General features: G+C 37.5%; 2 protein-coding genes across 4 annotated transcripts; both read right to left on the bottom strand.

Annotated features, from left to right (window-relative positions):
- Positions 1 to 3,114: 3,114 nt before the first annotated feature.
- Positions 3,115 to 11,598, bottom strand: LOC311282025 (uncharacterized protein). 2 transcript variants are annotated; one of them, XM_084395533.1, is made up of 8 exons: positions 11,353 to 11,598; positions 8,489 to 8,571; positions 7,240 to 7,374; positions 5,632 to 5,797; positions 4,533 to 4,594; positions 4,081 to 4,148; positions 3,744 to 3,787; positions 3,115 to 3,283 (listed from the first exon to the last, which is right to left on the bottom strand). In XM_084395533.1, exons 1-8 carry the CDS (start codon positions 11,378 to 11,380, stop codon positions 3,279 to 3,281), a joined length of 591 nt encoding a protein of 196 aa, XP_084251659.1. In that variant the 5' UTR covers positions 11,381 to 11,598; the 3' UTR covers positions 3,115 to 3,278. The 2 variants fall into 2 exon arrangements, with proteins under 2 accessions (XP_084251659.1, XP_084251660.1); XM_084395534.1 differs by lacking the exons at positions 5,632 to 5,797; positions 7,240 to 7,374; positions 8,489 to 8,571; positions 11,353 to 11,598 and adding an exon at positions 4,976 to 5,623.
- Positions 11,599 to 12,882: 1,284 nt separating this feature from the next.
- Positions 12,883 to 19,821, bottom strand: LOC311284176 (uncharacterized protein; the record flags this gene model as incomplete). 2 transcript variants are annotated; one of them, XM_084399063.1, is made up of 7 exons in its annotated part: positions 12,883 to 15,083; positions 15,195 to 15,229; positions 15,310 to 15,426; positions 15,799 to 15,876; positions 16,226 to 16,303; positions 19,486 to 19,563; positions 19,662 to 19,821. In XM_084399063.1, the coding sequence occupies 7 exons, from the start codon at positions 19,819 to 19,821 to the stop codon at positions 14,727 to 14,729; spliced, it is 903 nt and encodes a 300-aa protein (XP_084255189.1). In that variant the 3' UTR covers positions 12,883 to 14,726. The 2 variants fall into 2 exon arrangements, with proteins under 2 accessions (XP_084255189.1, XP_084255190.1); XM_084399064.1 differs by lacking the exon at positions 19,486 to 19,563.

The raw sequence follows: 19,821 nt of genomic DNA, 5'->3' as shown, positions 1-19,821 counted from the left end.
CAGAAATACAAATTTGATTTGTCATCAGACTAATGAGTTGACTTTGGCTCATCACACATCAACCCTTACAAAAAGAGAGAACTGGGAGCTTTCAGATTCAACCTGAAGTGCCAACATTTTGGAACAGTAGAGGTCACAGTCACACCAGCTCACATATTAAGATAGTGTACAGTATGTAAGTTTCATACATCTGATAGTTACTGGCAGTGTAATATACTTAAATACTGACTATGTAAAACCATTGTAGTTATTGTCTAAATATATATCAACCATATAGTTAATCACATGTTATACAGATGATCGGTTAGCAGGGTTGGGTCAGATTGCTTTGAATACAAACAACATGGCAATATTAATAATCAGTTATGCAATTTACCTTCTCACCCATGCCATGGGCACTGATGCACAAATATCCTAACTTTTCTGGAAATGGGGTTTGTAGTTTCTCACAGTGACAGGTGTTGGAAGGAGGAAAATGTAAATAGAAAACTATTTGCCCTTTTTCGTAGAGATCAAAAAAACCTTTAAACAGAAATAAATACAGAGGATGCAACAGGGCCAACAGTATGTGCAATGAACTCTTGTTTTTAAATCCCAATAATAATGTTTCTAAGTACAAGAGGAGACGACTACCCATCATAGACCATGGTCTTTTAGTGTGTGTGTGTGTGTGTGTGTGTGTGTGTGTGTGTGTGTGTGCGTGTGTGTGTGTGTGTGTGTGTGTGTGTTTTTAACCATCATAGCAGCATTAGGATAAATAGATATTCATATAAGCTGTGTGTGTGTGTGTGTACTTGTACAACTATCTTTGTGAGGACCAGTTTGAGTTTTAGACCATCGGAGTGAGGATAGAGAGTAAAGTGAGGACATTTTGACCGGTCCTCACTTTCTGAGAGCATGTAAAGGTCAGTTTGAGGGTCAAGAGCTGGTTTTAGGGATCAGGTTATAATGAGGATTTGGGCAGGTTTAGGGTCAGGGTTCAGGTCAGACACTTAGTTGTGATGGGTAAGGTTAGGGTAAGGACATAGAGATTGCATTGTCAATGAATGTCCTCACAAAGATAGATACAAACGTGTGCGTGTGTGTGCGTGCGTGTGTGTGTGCGTGTGTGTGTAAATATGTTTACACAGTCAGAAACAAACAAAAAGCTTTATTTTATATATTGAGTCTGCATGCTCCCTGAAACTAGACCTGAGATGGCTTGTGTCAGAAAAATTAGAAAATTAAAACTTTGTTGTATAGCTGAACCAAATACATCGTTGGAAAGGCCGTGACCTGGAGAGTAACATATGTTAGTATGAAGATTCTACATGGCTCCTGCTTTGAAACACTGACCTTTGAAACTTCACCTCGGTGCATGTTTGAAGGCTTATAATTCAACAACAAAAAGGGCTACAGATCCCCTTATGGTCCCATACCAACTGTTATAGAGAACTTTTGACCTGAGTATAGTCAACTACTGGGGGCAGTTAACCAAATATGGATAAAATATGGGTTAATTAATTTGACCCCATTTAACAATTAGATATTTAAAATCTGATTACATAGATGTGTTTACCATCCCACTAAACCCCCCACTATACTCCCAACTCACTATTTACAACCTCCAATTGTAAGAAAAACACTAATGTTTTAAAAACTACAATTCCCTTATATCCACACCATGCAGCTTGATACAAATCAGCTCTACAGTTGTAGTTCTTCTGGTTTGCAAAGTAGGGTTGTAAAATAGGGTTGTAAAAAGATATATCTACTGAATATATTAAATATCTAGTACAGCCGAACTAGTAATTACACTGCATCTAGATGATCTATGTTAACAAAAAGTAGATATGTTGGTTTATTTCAGATATTTTAGCCAAAACAGTATAACGCGCAAACTCCGCCCACAACACAAAGCACTTCCGTAACCCTATGCTACCAAAAACTAAAAAAAAAAAAACTGTTTTCTCATTTTCCAAGGAGAAATTATTAAAAGTGATAGCCTTAACATGAACATAACGTATTGTTGAGTTATCAATTTGTTTTTCTGTGGAGAAATGTTGAAGATATCATTAAAAAAGCGGGTGTCTGTGAAGACGGAAGTAGCCTACGTAATGCAAGCTACGTGGTTTCAGCGATAGCAACATCAATAGCAACCACCATAGCAACGAAGATACAACTAAAGATAATATGCATTCACTGAACGAAGATTATGAAAACAAAATGCAACTGTAAGGTTATTCTTAACACCAAAGCTGGCTATATACCTTGAGTACTACAAGGATTAAAAAGGTTACCCTTACGAAACAAAAAATTATGGGAATATACTGCAAAATATAATAGCCTAATATATGACATAATACCTTTCATATATACATATGCGCAACTAGTGCTTATATTTGTCAAAACACTGCAATATATGCATTGACCATGTATGGCTATATATTGATACATATTAAATATTTATAAATGAAGACAAAAATAGCATTACATGTAATTTTCACAAAGTTTTATCCTTTATTGTGTACATATATTGCACATACCTGTTCCCATAAATGTGAATGTATTATACACACATATATACACCCAGTCACGGAATGAGTTACAATAAGTGGTTACAACAGACTTAAAATACAGTAAATGTTAAAAATAAGTGTTATGTCATATGTTTTGCTCAATATGAATATAGGGGGATATCTATTTGTTTGTAATGTTCTATTATTTTGGTATTTGAAGGTTTTGGGGGTTACTATTGTACATGCAGGTGTGCTTGTGCTTTATTAACTAGCTTGAATATATGGGGCCAGAATGAGGTGAAAATGAAACTTTCTCATAGGACAAAATGAAAGATATTTATACACCCTCAAGTACTCCAGTAACAATGACAATTCCATGTTTTCAGAGAGGGAGAAACAACAACAAAACCTGCAACAGTACTTTTATTGTGAAATGCTCATAGGAAGTGCCAGACAATGCAAACTAGTTTTTCTGGGTGGAAGGTTGTGAAAAGGCAAACTGCACAATACAACGATTGGCCTTTTGGATGATGAAAAGATATTTATACACCCTCAAGTACTCCAGTAACAATGTCAATTCCTTGTTTTCAGAGAGGGAGAAACAACAACAACAAAACCCACAACAGAACTTTTATTGTTAAAAATAAGTGTTATTTCATATGTTTCACAACATTTGTTTCTTTGCACCATCAATGTGACAACAGTATTTTTAGCAGACCTTCCTTTATGACACAGTCATTCTGATGTTCTCCTGCGGTTCCCAAGATGGGGGCCAGGCCTTTAGGCTGAAAGAAATGGCAAAATAAAACGTACAGAAATTATGTATTTAATTTCTGAAATAGGTTAAATATAAGGATAGCCTCTGACATGGTTTCTAAACCCTGTTAGGCTTCTACATATTTCCCTGACAGAATGGGGTGGAAAAGCAGAAGAGAATGTATATTTATATCCAAATTAAATTATTGTCACTTTGTAATGACATTTTAAACTGTACATGTATGTTGTAGTTGTGTAGCTTAATCTCTCTGTAGGCAAAAACAGATGCCACATGTGGAGAGGCCTTAGTTCATCCGAATTAAGCAGCCCACCTGACTTCCCAAAAAGAAATGTAACACTGGTCCAGGTGCTTATTACATAAACTTAAATAACTCCCAATTCATGGTAAATCAGACAGGCTTCTTAATTAGGTTAACTGTCCCTTTAAGGACAACTCATAAGACAGTTAAACAAGAAAGCTGATGTTACCATGACGGACACGGGAGCCAATGGACCAAGACTTCTTTACAGCCCTTGGGAAGAGGGTAAAAGACAAACCAAAGTCATACTTTTATTTTATAATTAAATATTTCATTTAATTTTTCGTCCCAGCCTCTAAAAATCAATTGCCATATAATTACCAAAACATCAAAGTTTTGGTTTAATATTTAGAATGCTCTAACAGCAAATGATTTAACATGTTAACTACTTTTTATTTAGACTTTTCTGACAAAAGGCAACAATTTCAGCACTATTCTCCTGGTGTAGTATAGTATCAATTTATGCACTTACAGTCATACAGAATGTTCTCCGTATAGCTGCTCACCTTTTTTTCACGTGTCTTGGACACATATTGCACTGGGAAAATGTCCAATGTGCTGTGATACTGGCAAGCTATAAAGAAAAATTAACAAATTAAGTACAAACCATTGCAATGTAACCATATAAACCCACAGAAAGGGTATTGTATGCATTTCTCTTTGAAATATAAGACCAGAAGTAAATGCACATCATAATTTCCCTGGATTATTCCGAAGCCCCAAAAACTCCAATGTAAAATGAGTCAATTAAGCAAGTAAAAAACATTTTCAACTAATATTACGTTAATAGTTTTATTTATTTTTATTAATTTGTTATCAGGCCTGTAATGTACTAAACTAGCAATAAAAAGATATTATATTGTGGGCCAAAAAGCTATTAGATTAGGATTAGTTAAGAGTTTAGGACTTAGTATTTAATTAATTTTGAATTAAAAATACTTCATAGCATTTTTCCTACCATCATCATTGTTTTGGCTTCTTTTACTTTTCCTTTTAGCAGAAATCTTGACAGCTGACTTCCTGTATAGAGAAACAAAAAACATGTGTAAATTGCCATAGAGGTGTGTGGTGTCTGCCTTGCAAACCAGGTGAATGCTTGCGAGTACACCGCAATGCAGGACAATCTGTTGACACTTTCTCTGATGACTTCACCATTGGGCATTGCCACACTGCATTATGGCACACCGGATGCCAAACTACTGCCATACAAATAACTCCACGTTATTAGAAAAAGTACTAGAAAAAGAGCAACTTGTGAAATACCATCTGACTTCCGAGTCTAGTGTGGTGTGCTACTTCTTTTTGTACATGGACACATTCTTTACCATTCTGTATCTCATATTCTACATAGTCAAGATTGCCCTTAATGCTCTGCCTCTTCTATTCTGTATTGACACTTACCTGTTTGCTGCTACTACTTTCTTCTTCGCCTCAATCTCTTTTTTCCCCATTTCCTCTGCCTGTTCTCTCTGCTTGTCTGTCTCCATCAGTCCCAGCTCTTCGAAGTCTTCCTGTCTCTCCATCTCTTGTCTCTCCACTTGGTCTTCCTGTACATCTATCTCTCCTCTCTCACTCTCTACTCTCTCTTCCTGTACCTCTATCTCTCCTCTCTTCACTCTCTCACTCTCTACTCTGTCTTCCTGTGCCTCTATCTCCATCTCCTGCATGTCCCTCCTCTCAGTCTCTCCTATTTCACGTTGCCCCTCATGTCCTCTCTGGTCTTCATCATCTATTTCTCTTTCTGCCTCATCTTCTTCTCCTGTCCTCTCTTGCTGTCCCACCTCCTCTCTTTCAAGATCACATGCTGTGATAAAAAAATAAAACAAAACAAGACATTTAAGATGCAGTATGTGGTTCAAAATGTGAGTAACCAAAGAAAAATATAAAAAGTTTAAGACAAAAGATAAGTAGAACAAAATTACCCACCACCAGCAATCTAGATTGTGTGAAAAATTCTCTGTACTGACATTTAAAACCAATCCAACTGGATAGGTACACAATACAGGATCAATCTTAATAGAGAGTCATGAATGTACTGATGTTGTGATGTGACCTACCTTCTAACAAACCTTCAAATAGGCACAATATCTTCTCCAGGACTGCATGCGCTACCACTGGCAGCTCAAAGGGGAACTGGAGCTGGGCCATCCACTTTTTGTTTTGTGGTCTGTACTTTCCCCACAGCAGGAGGGGAAAGTACCCAAGGGCCTTCAGTTTCTCCACCTTAACATAGAAAAACAATAAGCAAACACACAGATATTTCTAAGACAGGGTTACAAAGGCAAGAAAGACGTTATTATTATTATACACATACAAGCTGTCTAAAAAAGTTAGTATGGGTTTTATTAGGGGTGTAACGATACCCTCATGTTACAATTCAATACATATCACGATACTGAACTCACGATACGATACTATTGCGATACTTCAAGACATGTACAAGGTTAACAAAAAATGTGCTGTTGATTAAAAGATAAATTTAATATATTGTGGGTGTAATTAATAGGCTTGGCCTTGGTGCTGATGCACAGGACAAAAAATATTTATGATTCTGAAGCTGAAAATACAGAATCATTTTAGATGAATATGTTTGCACTCTGTTACTGACTAGATGTATTTAAAAATGTTGGCCACTTTTTACTGGTAACATCAGACATTTGACATTATCAGGACCCACACATATTCTCCCATTGCATCACTATACATTATATTCAACATTATATAGTAGTTTCATGAAGTTCTGACTAACACTAACTATACACAATACATATTGTCACTATCCACGATACATATTGTTGCATTTTTGTATTGCGATTTATTGTGACACGATATATTGTTACACCCCTAGTTTTTATAAGGGTGAATGTCCTTTCTGGAGTAACTGAGGCATATGCAAATGTATCTTTTCCTGTAAGAAATCAAACTTTCTCTCTAAAAGATTCTGTACTGCCCCTGCATCAGCAAGTGTCTTAACCTACTCTACTGCATGACCACACTGTAAAAAAAAATCCAAATTTTACAGGAAATAACTGATTTGTCCTGTAGTTGCTGATGGAATGATAGTTATATCAGTTCATTCATATGTGCTGTTGCTAGCTAATTGTTAACTGCAAGAGATTTACATTTTATAGAGAATGTTTCACAATAATCATCTTGGAACTACCTGTAAAATAACTGTTTTTTGTAAAACACTTATGAATTAGGATATTTTACCTTAATTTTACAGTTTTTGTTTTGCAAACGCTTCTGGCAGTCATTGACCATTTCTTTTTTAACGATCTTTAACCAATATTTTCATTAATTAATGGTAAACGTTCGGCACCCTGTGCTGGCTTACATTTCACAGTTTTTTTTTTTTGTTACAGTGCAGTGAACCAAAAGAAAAACCTCTTAGTGTAAAGTGGCCTTGGATACTGGGGCTGAATGAATACAAGTTATAGGCAGGGCTAAATTCTGTGTATTGTTTTAATATTTATATATGGACTAGCTCATTATTATCTGAAATATTGCAAATGCAGTTGGGTTGATGACATCATGACACATAACTGCATGACATTACCATAGTTGCTGCTTCCTTGCACAATGTAAATACAATTCTATATTTCTGTAATGTTGACAGGAACCTGAAATGCCTGACCAAAAGAGAAAGACAAAAATTGTATTACCAGCAGGGCACTGTTGTCAAAAATCTTTGCCTGATTGCGGGACTTTTTGACTTTTTGTGCCCATTCCTTGGCTCTGGCCCGGAATCCTTTCATACGGGCCGTCTGCCTGGGCTTCATGTCCAGCAGCTTCCCACACTGAGTAAGGGAGAGAGACAAGAGAGAGCGGCATGACTCACGGGAATTAAAAAAAAAAAAAATCTAAACTGGGGTCCAGTTGATCAAGCAATGCTGATTTTCTAGCCCTCTATTTACAAGGGCCTAAATAATAACTTGGATATCAAGTTTATGCAATTCATTGAACAGACAGACTAAATATGCAGCTGAGTCAATGCACCGTCACATTTTAATAATATTAAAAGGCATAATGCTAAAACCTAGTTAGATATGCATCCATATTTTAATGGAAAATACGAATGTCCATTATCTGGCCACAGACATTATAACTTAAAGGGATAGTTCACCCAAAAATGACAATTTTGACCCTCAAAGTTGTTCCAAACCTGGATGAGTTTCTTTCTTCTGCTGAACACAAATGAAGATATTTTAAAGAATGTTGGTAATCAAACAGTTGAAGCACCCATTGACTTCCATTGTATTTTTTTTTCCTACAATGGAAGTCAATGGGTGCTTCAACTGTTTGATTACCAACATTCTTTAAAATATCTTAATTTGTGTTCAGCAGAAGAAAGAAACTCATCCAGGTTTGGAACAACTTTGAGGGTGAGTAAACAATGACAATTTTTATTTTTGGGTGAACTATCCCTTTAAGTTGTCATTATGATATGCGCTAGTGGAGATCTTGCCATTTTCTTAAAATATGGATAATCTAAAAGAACTGAGTGACCACAGTTGAGATTCACCGCAATACTAAGTACTGTCTGTAATAGACAGATTCAATGTCAAATATGTAGCCTTGTAAGAGGATGTTATTTAAAGGAACCAATAGTCAAAATTTCAATAACAGCAGGTACCTTTCCATCAGGTGGGAAATGTAACATTTTGAAAAATACCTACTGTGATGCAAATTTATAGAGTAACAAAAAAAACTCTTTCTGTCTTTTGTATGATGAACTTAATGTCTCCACTGCAAACTCCTGTTTTATTGTCACTCTATTGCATGGGAAACAAATACTGAGATATTTAATGCCAATAAAGTTTATTTTAATTTGGACTTAATGACTCTGGCTTTAATGCATGAAAATGGGGGTTAGCAGTTAGACAGTTCAATAGCCTATTGTACATTATTTACCTTGGTGCATCTTCTATTGGCACAATTTATCTTTTCCAGGCAATGGGTGCACTGTCGAAGAGTTGATCCACCTGGCATTTTCACTACAAACAAAACAAAAATAAATTATAATTATCGACATGCCACGTAACAAAATATTTAATTCTGTGGGAGGGATTGATGTGAGCATATCCTATGCCTTTCCAATGTCGCTATAAAGATAAAAAACGACATAAATTTGTCTTTATTGTCCACCATGGATAAATTGTGTTGGACCTAGGGATGGGTGACATAGAACACATCAGACAAACTGCATATAAACTTAAGTATTCCAATTGATGTTAATGATATTGAACTGCAAAGTAAAGTAGGCTAAGTGTGTGATACAAAGTGAGTATGGGTAGCACTTTTCACAACACACATTATAGGGTAATATCACAAAGTAACTTATTTTATGGAAATGACAAGTAACTTTTGTAATATTAATGTGTACATTTTTGGCAAAAATGTGTAATTAGTAGCATTATAACAGTACTACATCCATGTAGAAATTGAAGCAATGCACTAAGTAATACTTTGGAAGCATTGGCTTACTACTACCTTCTCTAATTAATGGAACTTCCATATTCTTGAGGACAGATAAGGTTGTGTGACAGTAATGTTACCCAATAACTATTGTGAAATAGTGGGAATGACACAATGGCAGACATCCCAAGTCTCCCGGAGGTTCCCAGTAGCACCTCACTGCAGTACACGAGATCCAGGGGGTAGAGATTGGTAGATTGGTAGGTTTAGGTATATGTAAGGTGGGAGGAGTTGGATCTGGATCCAACCCCGCCTCCTGGATCTTGCGTTAGAGAAACACCTCCCTCCCTCCCTCCCTCCCACCCACCCAGTCCCTGTTGCCCACAATTTGGGAATAAATCCGGTTTAGAAGTCCATGCGCACTGATTAGTCCACAATATTATTGACCCCTGGGGGGTCCCGTAGGCTTAGGCTAACCACTTTAGCTAAAACCGTTAGCAAACACTAATTCAGTCTGTTGTTTTGTAGTGCTGTCATCAGCCATGTCAAAACATGATTAAAAACGGTTTTTTTATGTATTTCAAACTGCAACAGGCATACAGTAGAAGTTAGCTTAGGCTAATGTCAATGGTAGGATACCATCTGTGCTAACGGAGCAGCCCACGGTTCCACTAACAACTCATTTTAACGCATTACGCTGCCATTTTGACACATGGCCACAGAAACACTGAAATAATTAAAATAATACAGTTAACACCGTGATCTCATAAAAAAAAGAAAGAAAAAAAGGTTTTGTGCCCTTACACAGCAAAATCCCCAGAGTTAAATTAACTCTGTTCAGAGAACATTTGGTCCCTCTCTAAAAAGAGTTAAAATAACTCTGAATCAGAGTTAAAGTTAATGAGATACTTAAGTGATTAATTAAGTGATGATTGGGCATTAATGATGAACACCTGCTGTCAACAAGTTCTCAGCAGAGGAGGATTAAACAACTCCATAAACAGCATTACCAGCTTCACTTATTACTAACCAGACTGACTGTATTTCTGGCAGACGTCTACAGAAGGTCTTATTGAGAATTAACAGAGGTTTAGATGTTGACGATTTATTGAAAATGTATGATCACCATTATGGTGATGAGTGTTTCCTTCAGTTGGGCAGTTTGACTCTTCTTGCAAGATTGTGGTTTTTGTAACAGTTTTTACCAAAACACGTAATTTGTTACAAAGAAAACCAAAAACAAAGATGATCAGGTGATATAGGTTTTAACAACATATAGTAGAAACATGTACTTATCTCATGACCATCTAGAAATGATTATTTGATGTTAATAGATTATATTCACTAACAATACTCTCTAGCCACAGATCAGACATTCTGAATTTAGTTTTTTTAAATGGATTATGGGTTTTTTTTTTTTTTAGACAAAGACATCAAGAATCAGCATATGAATCTCAACAATGGTGACATGTTTCATGCTGCAATGCATGCTGGGAGCCACAATAGTATAAAACTCATGGCTCCCAGGATGCATTGCGGCATGAAACATGTCACCATTGTTGAGATTCATATGCTGATTCTTGATGTCTGTGTCTTAGAAAAAAAAAGAAAAAAAAATCCCCCATTTTGTATTTAAAAAAAAAAATCTAAATGTCCAATCTGTGGTAAGAGTATTGTTAGTGAATATAATCTATTAACATCAAATGACCACTTTTGGACAGTGATGATATATAAGGGCATCATTCTACTTTTTGTTGTTGAAAACTAGATCACCTGAACATCTTTGCGTCTGGCGTTCTTAGCAACAAATTACGTGTTTTGGTAAAAACTGTTTCAAAAAACACAAACTCACAAAAAAAATAAGCTAAGAGTCAAACTGCCCAACTAAAGGAAACACTCATCACCATTATGGTGGCCAACCATTTTCAATAAATCGTCAACATCTAAACCTCTGTTAATTCTCAATACGAACTTCTGTAAACGTATGACAGAAATAAAGTCAATCTGGTCAGTAATAAGTGAAGCTGGTAATGCTGTTTGTGGAGTTGTTTAATCCTCCTCTGCTGAGATCTTGAGAGATTTAATGTCTTATTTTGTCTTCAGTTGATTTCATCTGTGGCTGGAAGTCAGTTGTAGTTCTTGTGTTTTTCTTTTTTCTGTTCTTGTTTCTCTTTCCTTCAGTGATTCTGCTTGTTGACAGCAGGTGTTCATCATTAATGCCCAATCATCACTTAATTAATCACTTAAGTATCTCATTAACTTTAACTCTGTTTCAGAGTTAATTTAACTCTCTGTAGAGAGGGACCAAATGTTCTCTGAGCAGAGTTAATTTTACTCTGGGGATTTTGCTGTGTACTTACCTGTTTGAAGGTGTAACGGTACGCGCATCAGGTGCAGGCAAACTGGTCGAACTGAGCCTCGCTGGTGACGTCATTGCAGTTGAAGGTGATGCGTGGTATTTAGACGCATCTGCTCTCCATCGAAGTTAATGGGAAGGATTGGCGTATCATATGCACGCAAAATTGGATTTTGGCGTATGCATTGCACGCAATTTGAAAGTGTAAAGTCGTGTTATTTATACGCAGATTGATGAGAACGGGTTGCTTTGCTGCTGATTTCAGTCAAACTGAGTCGTTTAGATGGAGATTTGCTACATGAGAGGACAGGAGTGTGTGTATCTCTGTGTAGTGTTTCACATCACCTGTAGAGGGCTCGATGTAGCACAGCTCACGGACTGAGGAGGGTTTCCTGCAGAATTGGGCTACTATTAAACTGTTGCCAAGAGTTGAAGGTTTGACATTGTATAAATTATATTTGACTGAAATCCTTGAATTGAAATATTTTACCCATTTATCAACAATAAAACCATTATCTATTCCTGAGTGATATATATTTTAGGTATGGAGTGTCATATTTTGAGTTCTGATGTTTGGATTTGGGTCATTGGGTTAGTTTTGTTACTCAGATCTGGTGACACTGACTCTAAAACACACCAGTTTAATCAAACTTTGCCAGAGCTTACAGCCAGTACTCCTGTCTCACAGTTTCTTTTATCATTCTACAGGTGAGCAAAAACGATTCAAAAACTGGTCGAAACTGATGTTAAACACTGTGTTTCAAACATGTATATTGATTTTTGGTGGGTTACTGAGAAAGACTGTTAGTTTTATTAATACGCATGCAGTAGTAATGAGTCAAATATCAGATTATACACGAGTGACAAATATGTGAATTTGAAGTGAAATGAGAGAAAATACTCATGTGAAAATAATTTAGGAATGTTTCTAAAGTGTTTTATATGTTGATTGTAATTGGATGATAAAGTTTAAGCGAGTTAAATGTACATTTGCTACTGGAGTTATCTTGAGCCAAAATGGCAGTGCATGTATGCGTGAACTGGAGCCAAAATGGCAGTGCATGAACGTGTGAACTGGAGCCAAAATGGCAGTGCATGAACGTGTGAACTGGAGCCAAAATGGCAGTGCATGAACGTGAGAACTGGAGCCAAAATGGCAGTGCATGTATGCGTGAACTGGAGCCAAAATGGCAGTGCATGTATGCGTGAACTGGAGCCAAAATGGCAGTGCATGTATGCGTGAACTGGAGCCAAAATGGCAGTGCGTGTATGCGTGAACTGGAGCCAAAATGGCGACTTGCATGTAAACCATGAGGTTAGTGTGAAGCCAAATGCGAGATTCATTTATGTGACAGTGTGAAAATGGAATTAATGTTCATGATGATGTGAAAACATGTGAAAACACTGTAGCAGGTCAATGTATTGTGACTGATTATAATGTGTTGCAGAACAAGTCAAGTACAGACAAAAGTAACTTCTGAAAAGCCTTTATTGAAAAGTTATTTTCTTTAATGGAATGTGGTTGTGTTACAGACAAACAAGTAACTGTTGTTCTATAAAGTTAAATATGTTAATGTTGTGAATACATTGAGAGCTAAGAAAACCGAGAGAGTTAATTAAACTTTGCCGGAGCTTACAACCAGTACTCCTGTCTCACAGCGTTTCATTCATCATTCTACAGAGCCGGCAAAAGTGGTTCCCAGCCCTGATGCGGGTAACATAAACAGGGTAAAAAGAAGGGAATTTACCTTTTATAAGCTTTAACTGTAGATGAGGTTTTCTAAATACAAATAAAATATTGAACTTTTTTTTTTTGCATTTATATAATGTTTTTGTTGTTAGCAACATATCTTTTTTTTTAAGTAACACTAGAGTTTAACTTACATTTGTTGTGATTTTATGTGTTGCTGTTACGTAGATCAGTTCTGTCTGTCCTGTGTTGCTTCAGGAGACTTTATACATTATTATATTTATATTTTGACTGAGTCTATGGCGGCCCATAGAACCGTTCATATGAAAGTTTAATATAAAAAAATAAATATAAAACTTGGCACACAGATAGAGGACGCTCTGAACATTATCCACATGTGAAATCTCTTACTCAAACCCTTCAGTGCCACTATCTTATCAAAGTTTATGCTGATAGCATTGAAATATAAGGGTTACAAACAAAATTCGGTCATGAACATTTTTTCTGAATTTTCTGAAACCCTTTTTCTAGGGTCATTTTTGTGCCCATTTTATGGCTTTATTGGATAGGAAAGTATATATCAGACAGGACATCATGGGGTGTAGAGAGAGGAATGAGATCGGAAGAGGATTTTTTTTTGCTTTTTCTTACATTTTTGGAGACAGTTGGTCCAGTCTTCAGACCGTGATGGCAAAAAGTTATTAAAAGCTTTTGATAGACCTGACCTGACCATACTTGTAGGACGCTTCAACAAATTTGATGGCGAGTTTGCCACAGTGGATGTGAGGCTGTATCTCTGCAACACTGTGGACTATTAAGACAAAACTTGGCACACTTAATAGCCGTCACACCCTAAGGGTACGTGAGGAGTTTTGGCGCAGCGCCACCTAGTGTTGCCAAATAATGAAACATTTATATTTTTGCCTATAACTTCAGAATAGTTTGACCAAAAATCATAAGACTGATCTCTTTACATTCACTGTGTGGCATATCGAGTTGAATGAAACCCAAATTTCTCATGTCGGCCATTTAGAATTTTGTAGAAATATGCTGTATTTTCTGAAAGTGTCATTCGCACCGAGGAGCCTAATAAGATTGGGATTATCACCACCTAGTGGTCAAAAAATTATAAAATGCACAAATATGCTTATAACCTTTGTGAAATGTGTTTGATGCTATAAATCGTACCTCTTTGTGTTATTTGGGTCTGAAAGAATCTAATGATAAACAGTTTTACAACACAATACACACACAATTAGCATTTTTTCTGCCCACCATTTTAAGCATTGCGAACTCCTGCTAACACAATTTCACACAGATCATCATCAAATTATGCAGGTAAAAAAGTTGTTAAAAACTTTTTAATATCTTAAACCAGTTTCACATAACTCATTGTCAAATTTGATATAAAAGAGACACATATAGTGGCTTACATATAGCTACTAATTTTCACTACTTGTAGGATTTTTTTTTTTTTTTTTTTGCATTTTTATTGGTTTTATTAAACTGTAGAAGATGTGTTCTAATTACAAATAACACTGAATTGAATGTAATTTTTTATTCTTTCCCTTTTTTTTATTGTTAGTAACTTTCCTTGTGAGCAATATTACATACAGAAGAATACTGATAAAAATGTGTGTACAGAAAAGTGTCAATTTTTTGATTTTACCAAATTCTGACATTCTTTTTCATTTATCATTGATCACTGAATATATCGGACCCTCGTTTGTTGAGATGTTTTGTGGATGTGTTGCTGTTACGTAGAACAGTTCTGTCCCGCTGTCCTGTGTTGCTTTAGGAGACTTTATTTTGGCATAATAATCACCGGCTGTATCTGTCACCTGATTGGTCGAGTGGGTGTGACTGGGGTTTGAATCAGGCTGCTGAACAGTAGAGACTTTTGGGCGGGTGTTGAGGTGTGATGCAGGCGTCTGATTGGATGAAGATGCAGGCGTCTGATTGGTTGAAGATGCAGGCGTTTGATTGGATGAAGATGTTACCGTGGCGACATCACTGTTTGGAATCTCTTCATATACATGGTCAGTCTGAAAAACAACACATACATCAATAATTTAATAGTTTACATAGATTATCCACTCAATCAATCATTTATCATGTATTTCTGATCTTCTACAGGTAAAGATTTGAACACTCACCTCTGTATTGTGCTGCATGTTTTGCTGAAATAAAGCTTTATAAAACCAGAGAAAAGTCAATTCACACACAAAAACAAGAATATAATAATAAAAATAATCACAAACAAACTGTTACCTGTCCCAGATTTCCTCTTCCTCTTCTTCCAGATGATGAAGGTTCCAGAACACAGAGTCAGAACCAGCAGAACCGAACCCAGACCGCCAGCAACAGAAGCCAGATCTGAAGGCAACGCTGAACACATGATATTTACATGATGAAACACAAACTGATTCTGATTATACTGGAAAATCAACAATAACATTCTAATAACTAATATAAATTCCTTTGATTATTGTACCATTAGGAATATTGTAATATTGTAAATATACAGGTGTTATATTGTGTAACTGAAGTGAAACTGCAATGGTAAACCTCATCTCTTCAGAAGGAAACACTTCTCTTTACGGCTGATGTCAAACCAAATTAACCACATGAAATCTGATATGTGTATCATTTATACAGTAGATAAAATGTGTCTCCACAAATGTTCAAATCAATTTCCTTTCAAAGAGTGATCATGTGATCAGAGAGTTGCATTATGGGTAGTGTAGTTTGTGTGCTTACTAGTGTTTGTCTGATAGAGTTGAACTGTAGTATTTCCTGTTGTTGTTCTTGTTGTTTCAGTTTCTGTTTGATGAGTCGCTGACAGAGAGAAACACCAGTGACTGTGAATGTGCCGCTCATGCAGTGATATAATAACACATAAAAACACACACTTAACACTGTTTGCTATTGCTGCATATCAACAAATGATGTGTTTTCTGTCATCACAAGAACATCACAACCTCTAAATACAATTTTGGTTTATTTTTCACAGAAGTTGAAGCTTTGATGAAATTCATGAATGCAGCATTAAAATTGTGTATAGAAGCTTTATCTCTTTATTCAGTATAATCACAGTAACTTTACATTAACAATATTTTCATCAAAACACATGAGTGCAAATGTCAGCGGGTGCAGTGTGTGTGTGTGTGTGTGTGTGTGTTTGTACCTGTGCTGGTGTGTTCAGTGCTGCTATACGGACTAATGCTGGTTGTTGAGATCTGGACACGTGTCGTTGTCTCTGGAGCTGAGAAATGAAGAACAACTGTCACACCATAACAAATATATTTAGATTAGATAGCTTTTTCATTGTCATTCAACTGTAAATTTAGAGTGCACATATGAACTGGCTCATAAAAAAAATAAAAAATAAAATAAAATAAAAAATGCTACAACATGCCTTCAAATATAACACTCTAAAAAGAGTTTGACAGCAGCACAAAAATAATAATGTTGCACATGGTAATTGGCGGCATGTAAAAACAGTCCATGAAGAGGATGAGTGGGGTGTTTTGTAATGTTTTTGGCCGGGTCAGACAGCGTTTGAGTGCAGTGAAGAGCCGATGATCTTTTCTGCTGTCCTCACCACTCTCCGTACAGACTTCCAGGCTGAGGTCTGCAGTCCCCAAACCAGACAGAGATGCAGCTGGTCAGTGTGTTCTCCATAGTGCCTTTGTAGAAAGTGCTGAGGGTGGGAGGGGGAAGGTGTGCTCTTCTCATCCGGCACAAAAAGTATAGACGCTGCTGAGCTCATTTTGTCGACATTCAGGAGCAGGTTGTTTCTGTTGCACTAGTCCACAAGCTGTCTCACCTCCTCCCTGTAGGTCTGTTCATTGGCATCCTGGATGAGGCCCACCACTGTTGTATCATCCTCATACTTCACAACATGGTGTTTTATTGACAAAGTTTCAGGAGGAACACGTTCAAATTATGTATCCAATCATCACTTCATTCCAACCGGCTGTCAACAATCAATAATCAACATGTCTATTCAATTAACAAAATGAGTTGAGGCCTATATATATATATACACAATCAATTCACCTATGGTCCTCTACAGTTTTCAGCATCCCTCCACCACCCTGTCTCCTCACACTCACCTGGTTACATTCCTAACCAGAAATATGGGGGGAATACTCTGGGTTCAGGGTATATCTGGGAACTTTACTCAGATCTGATTATTTGTAAGTGTGAACTCGTGAAGTGGTTCGTGCTGAACCTGGCATCATGGTGAACAGTAATGTCTCACAAGTCACGACTCAAGTCACGAGACAGTCTCGCAGTTTAACGCAGTAACGCAGCCTGCTTACGGGGAAGTAACAGTAATCTAATTACTGTTTTTGCAATTGTAATCCCTTACTTTACTCGTTACTTGAAAAAAGTAATCGGATTACAGTAACGCGTTACTTCTAACGCGTTACTGCCCATCAGTGACCGCCACAGTGATAGCTTTTGTGTGTTTTTTTCTGAGAGTGGAGGGGAGTTTTGAGATGATATGGTCCTTTACCAGCCTCTCGAAGCACTTCATCATTATAGAAGTGAGTGCAACAGGACGATAATCATTGAGGAATGTAATTGTAAATTTTTTGGGCACTGGTATTATGGCAGCAGTCTTGAAGCATGAGGGAACAATAGCCTGATTCAGCGAGGTGTTGAAGATGTCTGCGAGGACAGGATCCAGCAGATCAGCGCATTCCTTAAGCACCCGTCCTGGGATGTTGTCATGAGGAACGCTTTTTCTCACAGAAATGTTGTTTAGTGCTTCAAACCATCCAAAATATGTGTTGAGTTTGTTGAGGACCACGTGTTGTCCTCACAGCGTGGTGAAGTCTACATACCCTGCCACATGCACTTGATGTGTGTAGGGTCACAGACGAAACCTTCTGGCTATGGGCATGTTCTGCAGCCCTAATGGCACGGTTCAGGTTGGCTCCAGCTGTTCTGAGCGCCCCCATGTGACCAGCTTTGAACACAGCATTTCGTGCTTTTAGCATTGCACCTACCTCACTGGTCATCCAGGGCTTCTCATTGGCTTGTGTGTTGATGTTCTTGGTGACACATGCATCCTCCATGCACTACTGAATATATGTGGACACAGGCGCAGCACACTCCTCCGCATTGATGTGTATCCCAATCAGTGCAGTCAAAGCGGTCCTGTCATGCTGACATAGCACCCTCAGGCCAGACCCTCACCTGCTTCACTGTTGGTCTTTCCTGATAAGCAGTGGCCTGTATGCAGGAATTAGCATCACAGAGAGGTGGAGCCGATGTGGGGGCAGGGGACTTCCTCAAATGCCTTCTTGGTGTTAGTGTAGGCTAGATCCAGTCTGCTCATGCCCCTGGTAGCAAAATCCACATACTGATGGAAATGAGGGAGAACTGTCTTCATTTTAGCCTGGTTAAAGTCCCCTGCCACAATGAAAACACCCTCCAGATGTTTTGCAGATCACTGACGGAGTGGTAGAGCACGTTCAGGGCCTCCTTAGTGTTTGGGATGTATACTGATGTAATGATGATAGTTGTAAATTCTCTGGGCAGATATAATGGTCTGCATTTTATAGTCAAAAACTCAATGTCCGAAGAGCAATGACTTGAGACCATTGTGTAGGGTTGGGTACCGAACTTGGTAATTTTAATGGCACCGACCGAATTACATCAGTACTACCGAGAACCTGAAAACGCATCTGATCATAAGACTATTTTAATTCGAATCCTGTATGTACTGCGTGTCTCTGTGTGAATGAGTGGTGCAGACTCTCGGTTTCATTTACCTTACACACACACAGACTGAAGCACGCATGATGCTTGCAGTGTTTTTCAGCCTCTGCAGTCTCACTATATGAGAACATGAATGCATGAACTTCAATTCCAGAGCCGCTCTGAGAGTCACTGAAGCTCATCAGCTTATTGATTACTAGAAAATGATTACTTGATTACTTTGATTACTAGAAAATCCCCAACACAGAATTTGAGGAAAACAAAACATTTCATAGAAATATTTTGTTTTTATAACTAAAATGGTTGTTTTTATTAATATTCAAGCATCACAGACGATAGCAGACTCTATCATTATAAATGGTAAATGGACTGCATTTATATAGCGCTTTCATAGACCTATGGCCACCAAAGCGCTTTATATAGCCTCACATTCACCCATTCACTCACTCATTCATACACCGACGTCATTATGGTCGCTGTGAACAAGGCAGCTCTGGCATAATGTCAATAACACTTCTACAAATGAATTAGTTTCTTCACAGTTATTGAGGTCTAAATTACCGAAAAAAGGTTTGTTGGGTACCGGTGCCGAATCTCAGGTACCGTACCGGACCCTACCACTGTGGCATGAGTGATTCTTTTCCCCAAACCAGTTAAGCGCAAACCATGCCCCTTAACCGAAAACTTGTGTGTGTGTGTGTGTGTGTGTACCTGTGCTGGTGTGTTCAGTGCTGCTGTACGGACTAATGCTGGATGTTGAGATCTGGACACGTGTCGTTGTCTCTGGAGCTGAGAAATTAAGAAGAGCCGTCACACCATAATAAATATATTCATAAAACAATAAACATGAATGATGAAGTAGATTGTGTGTGTGTGTGTGTATGTACCTATGCTGGTGTGTTCAGTGCTGCTGTTTGTATACGGACTAATGCTGGATGTTGAGATCTGGACACGTGTCGTTGTCTCTGGAACTGAGAAATGAAGAAGAGACGTCAAGCCATTCAAATTAAACAAATATATTAATAACGCAATCATTAACCACAGCAT

This window comes from Rutilus rutilus, assembly GCF_951802725.1.
Source record: "Rutilus rutilus genome assembly, chromosome: 2".
NCBI lineage: Eukaryota > Metazoa > Chordata > Actinopteri > Cypriniformes > Leuciscidae > Rutilus > Rutilus rutilus.
Note: the sequence above shows the minus strand (reverse complement) of the source record. Positions and strands in the feature narration are given on the sequence as shown.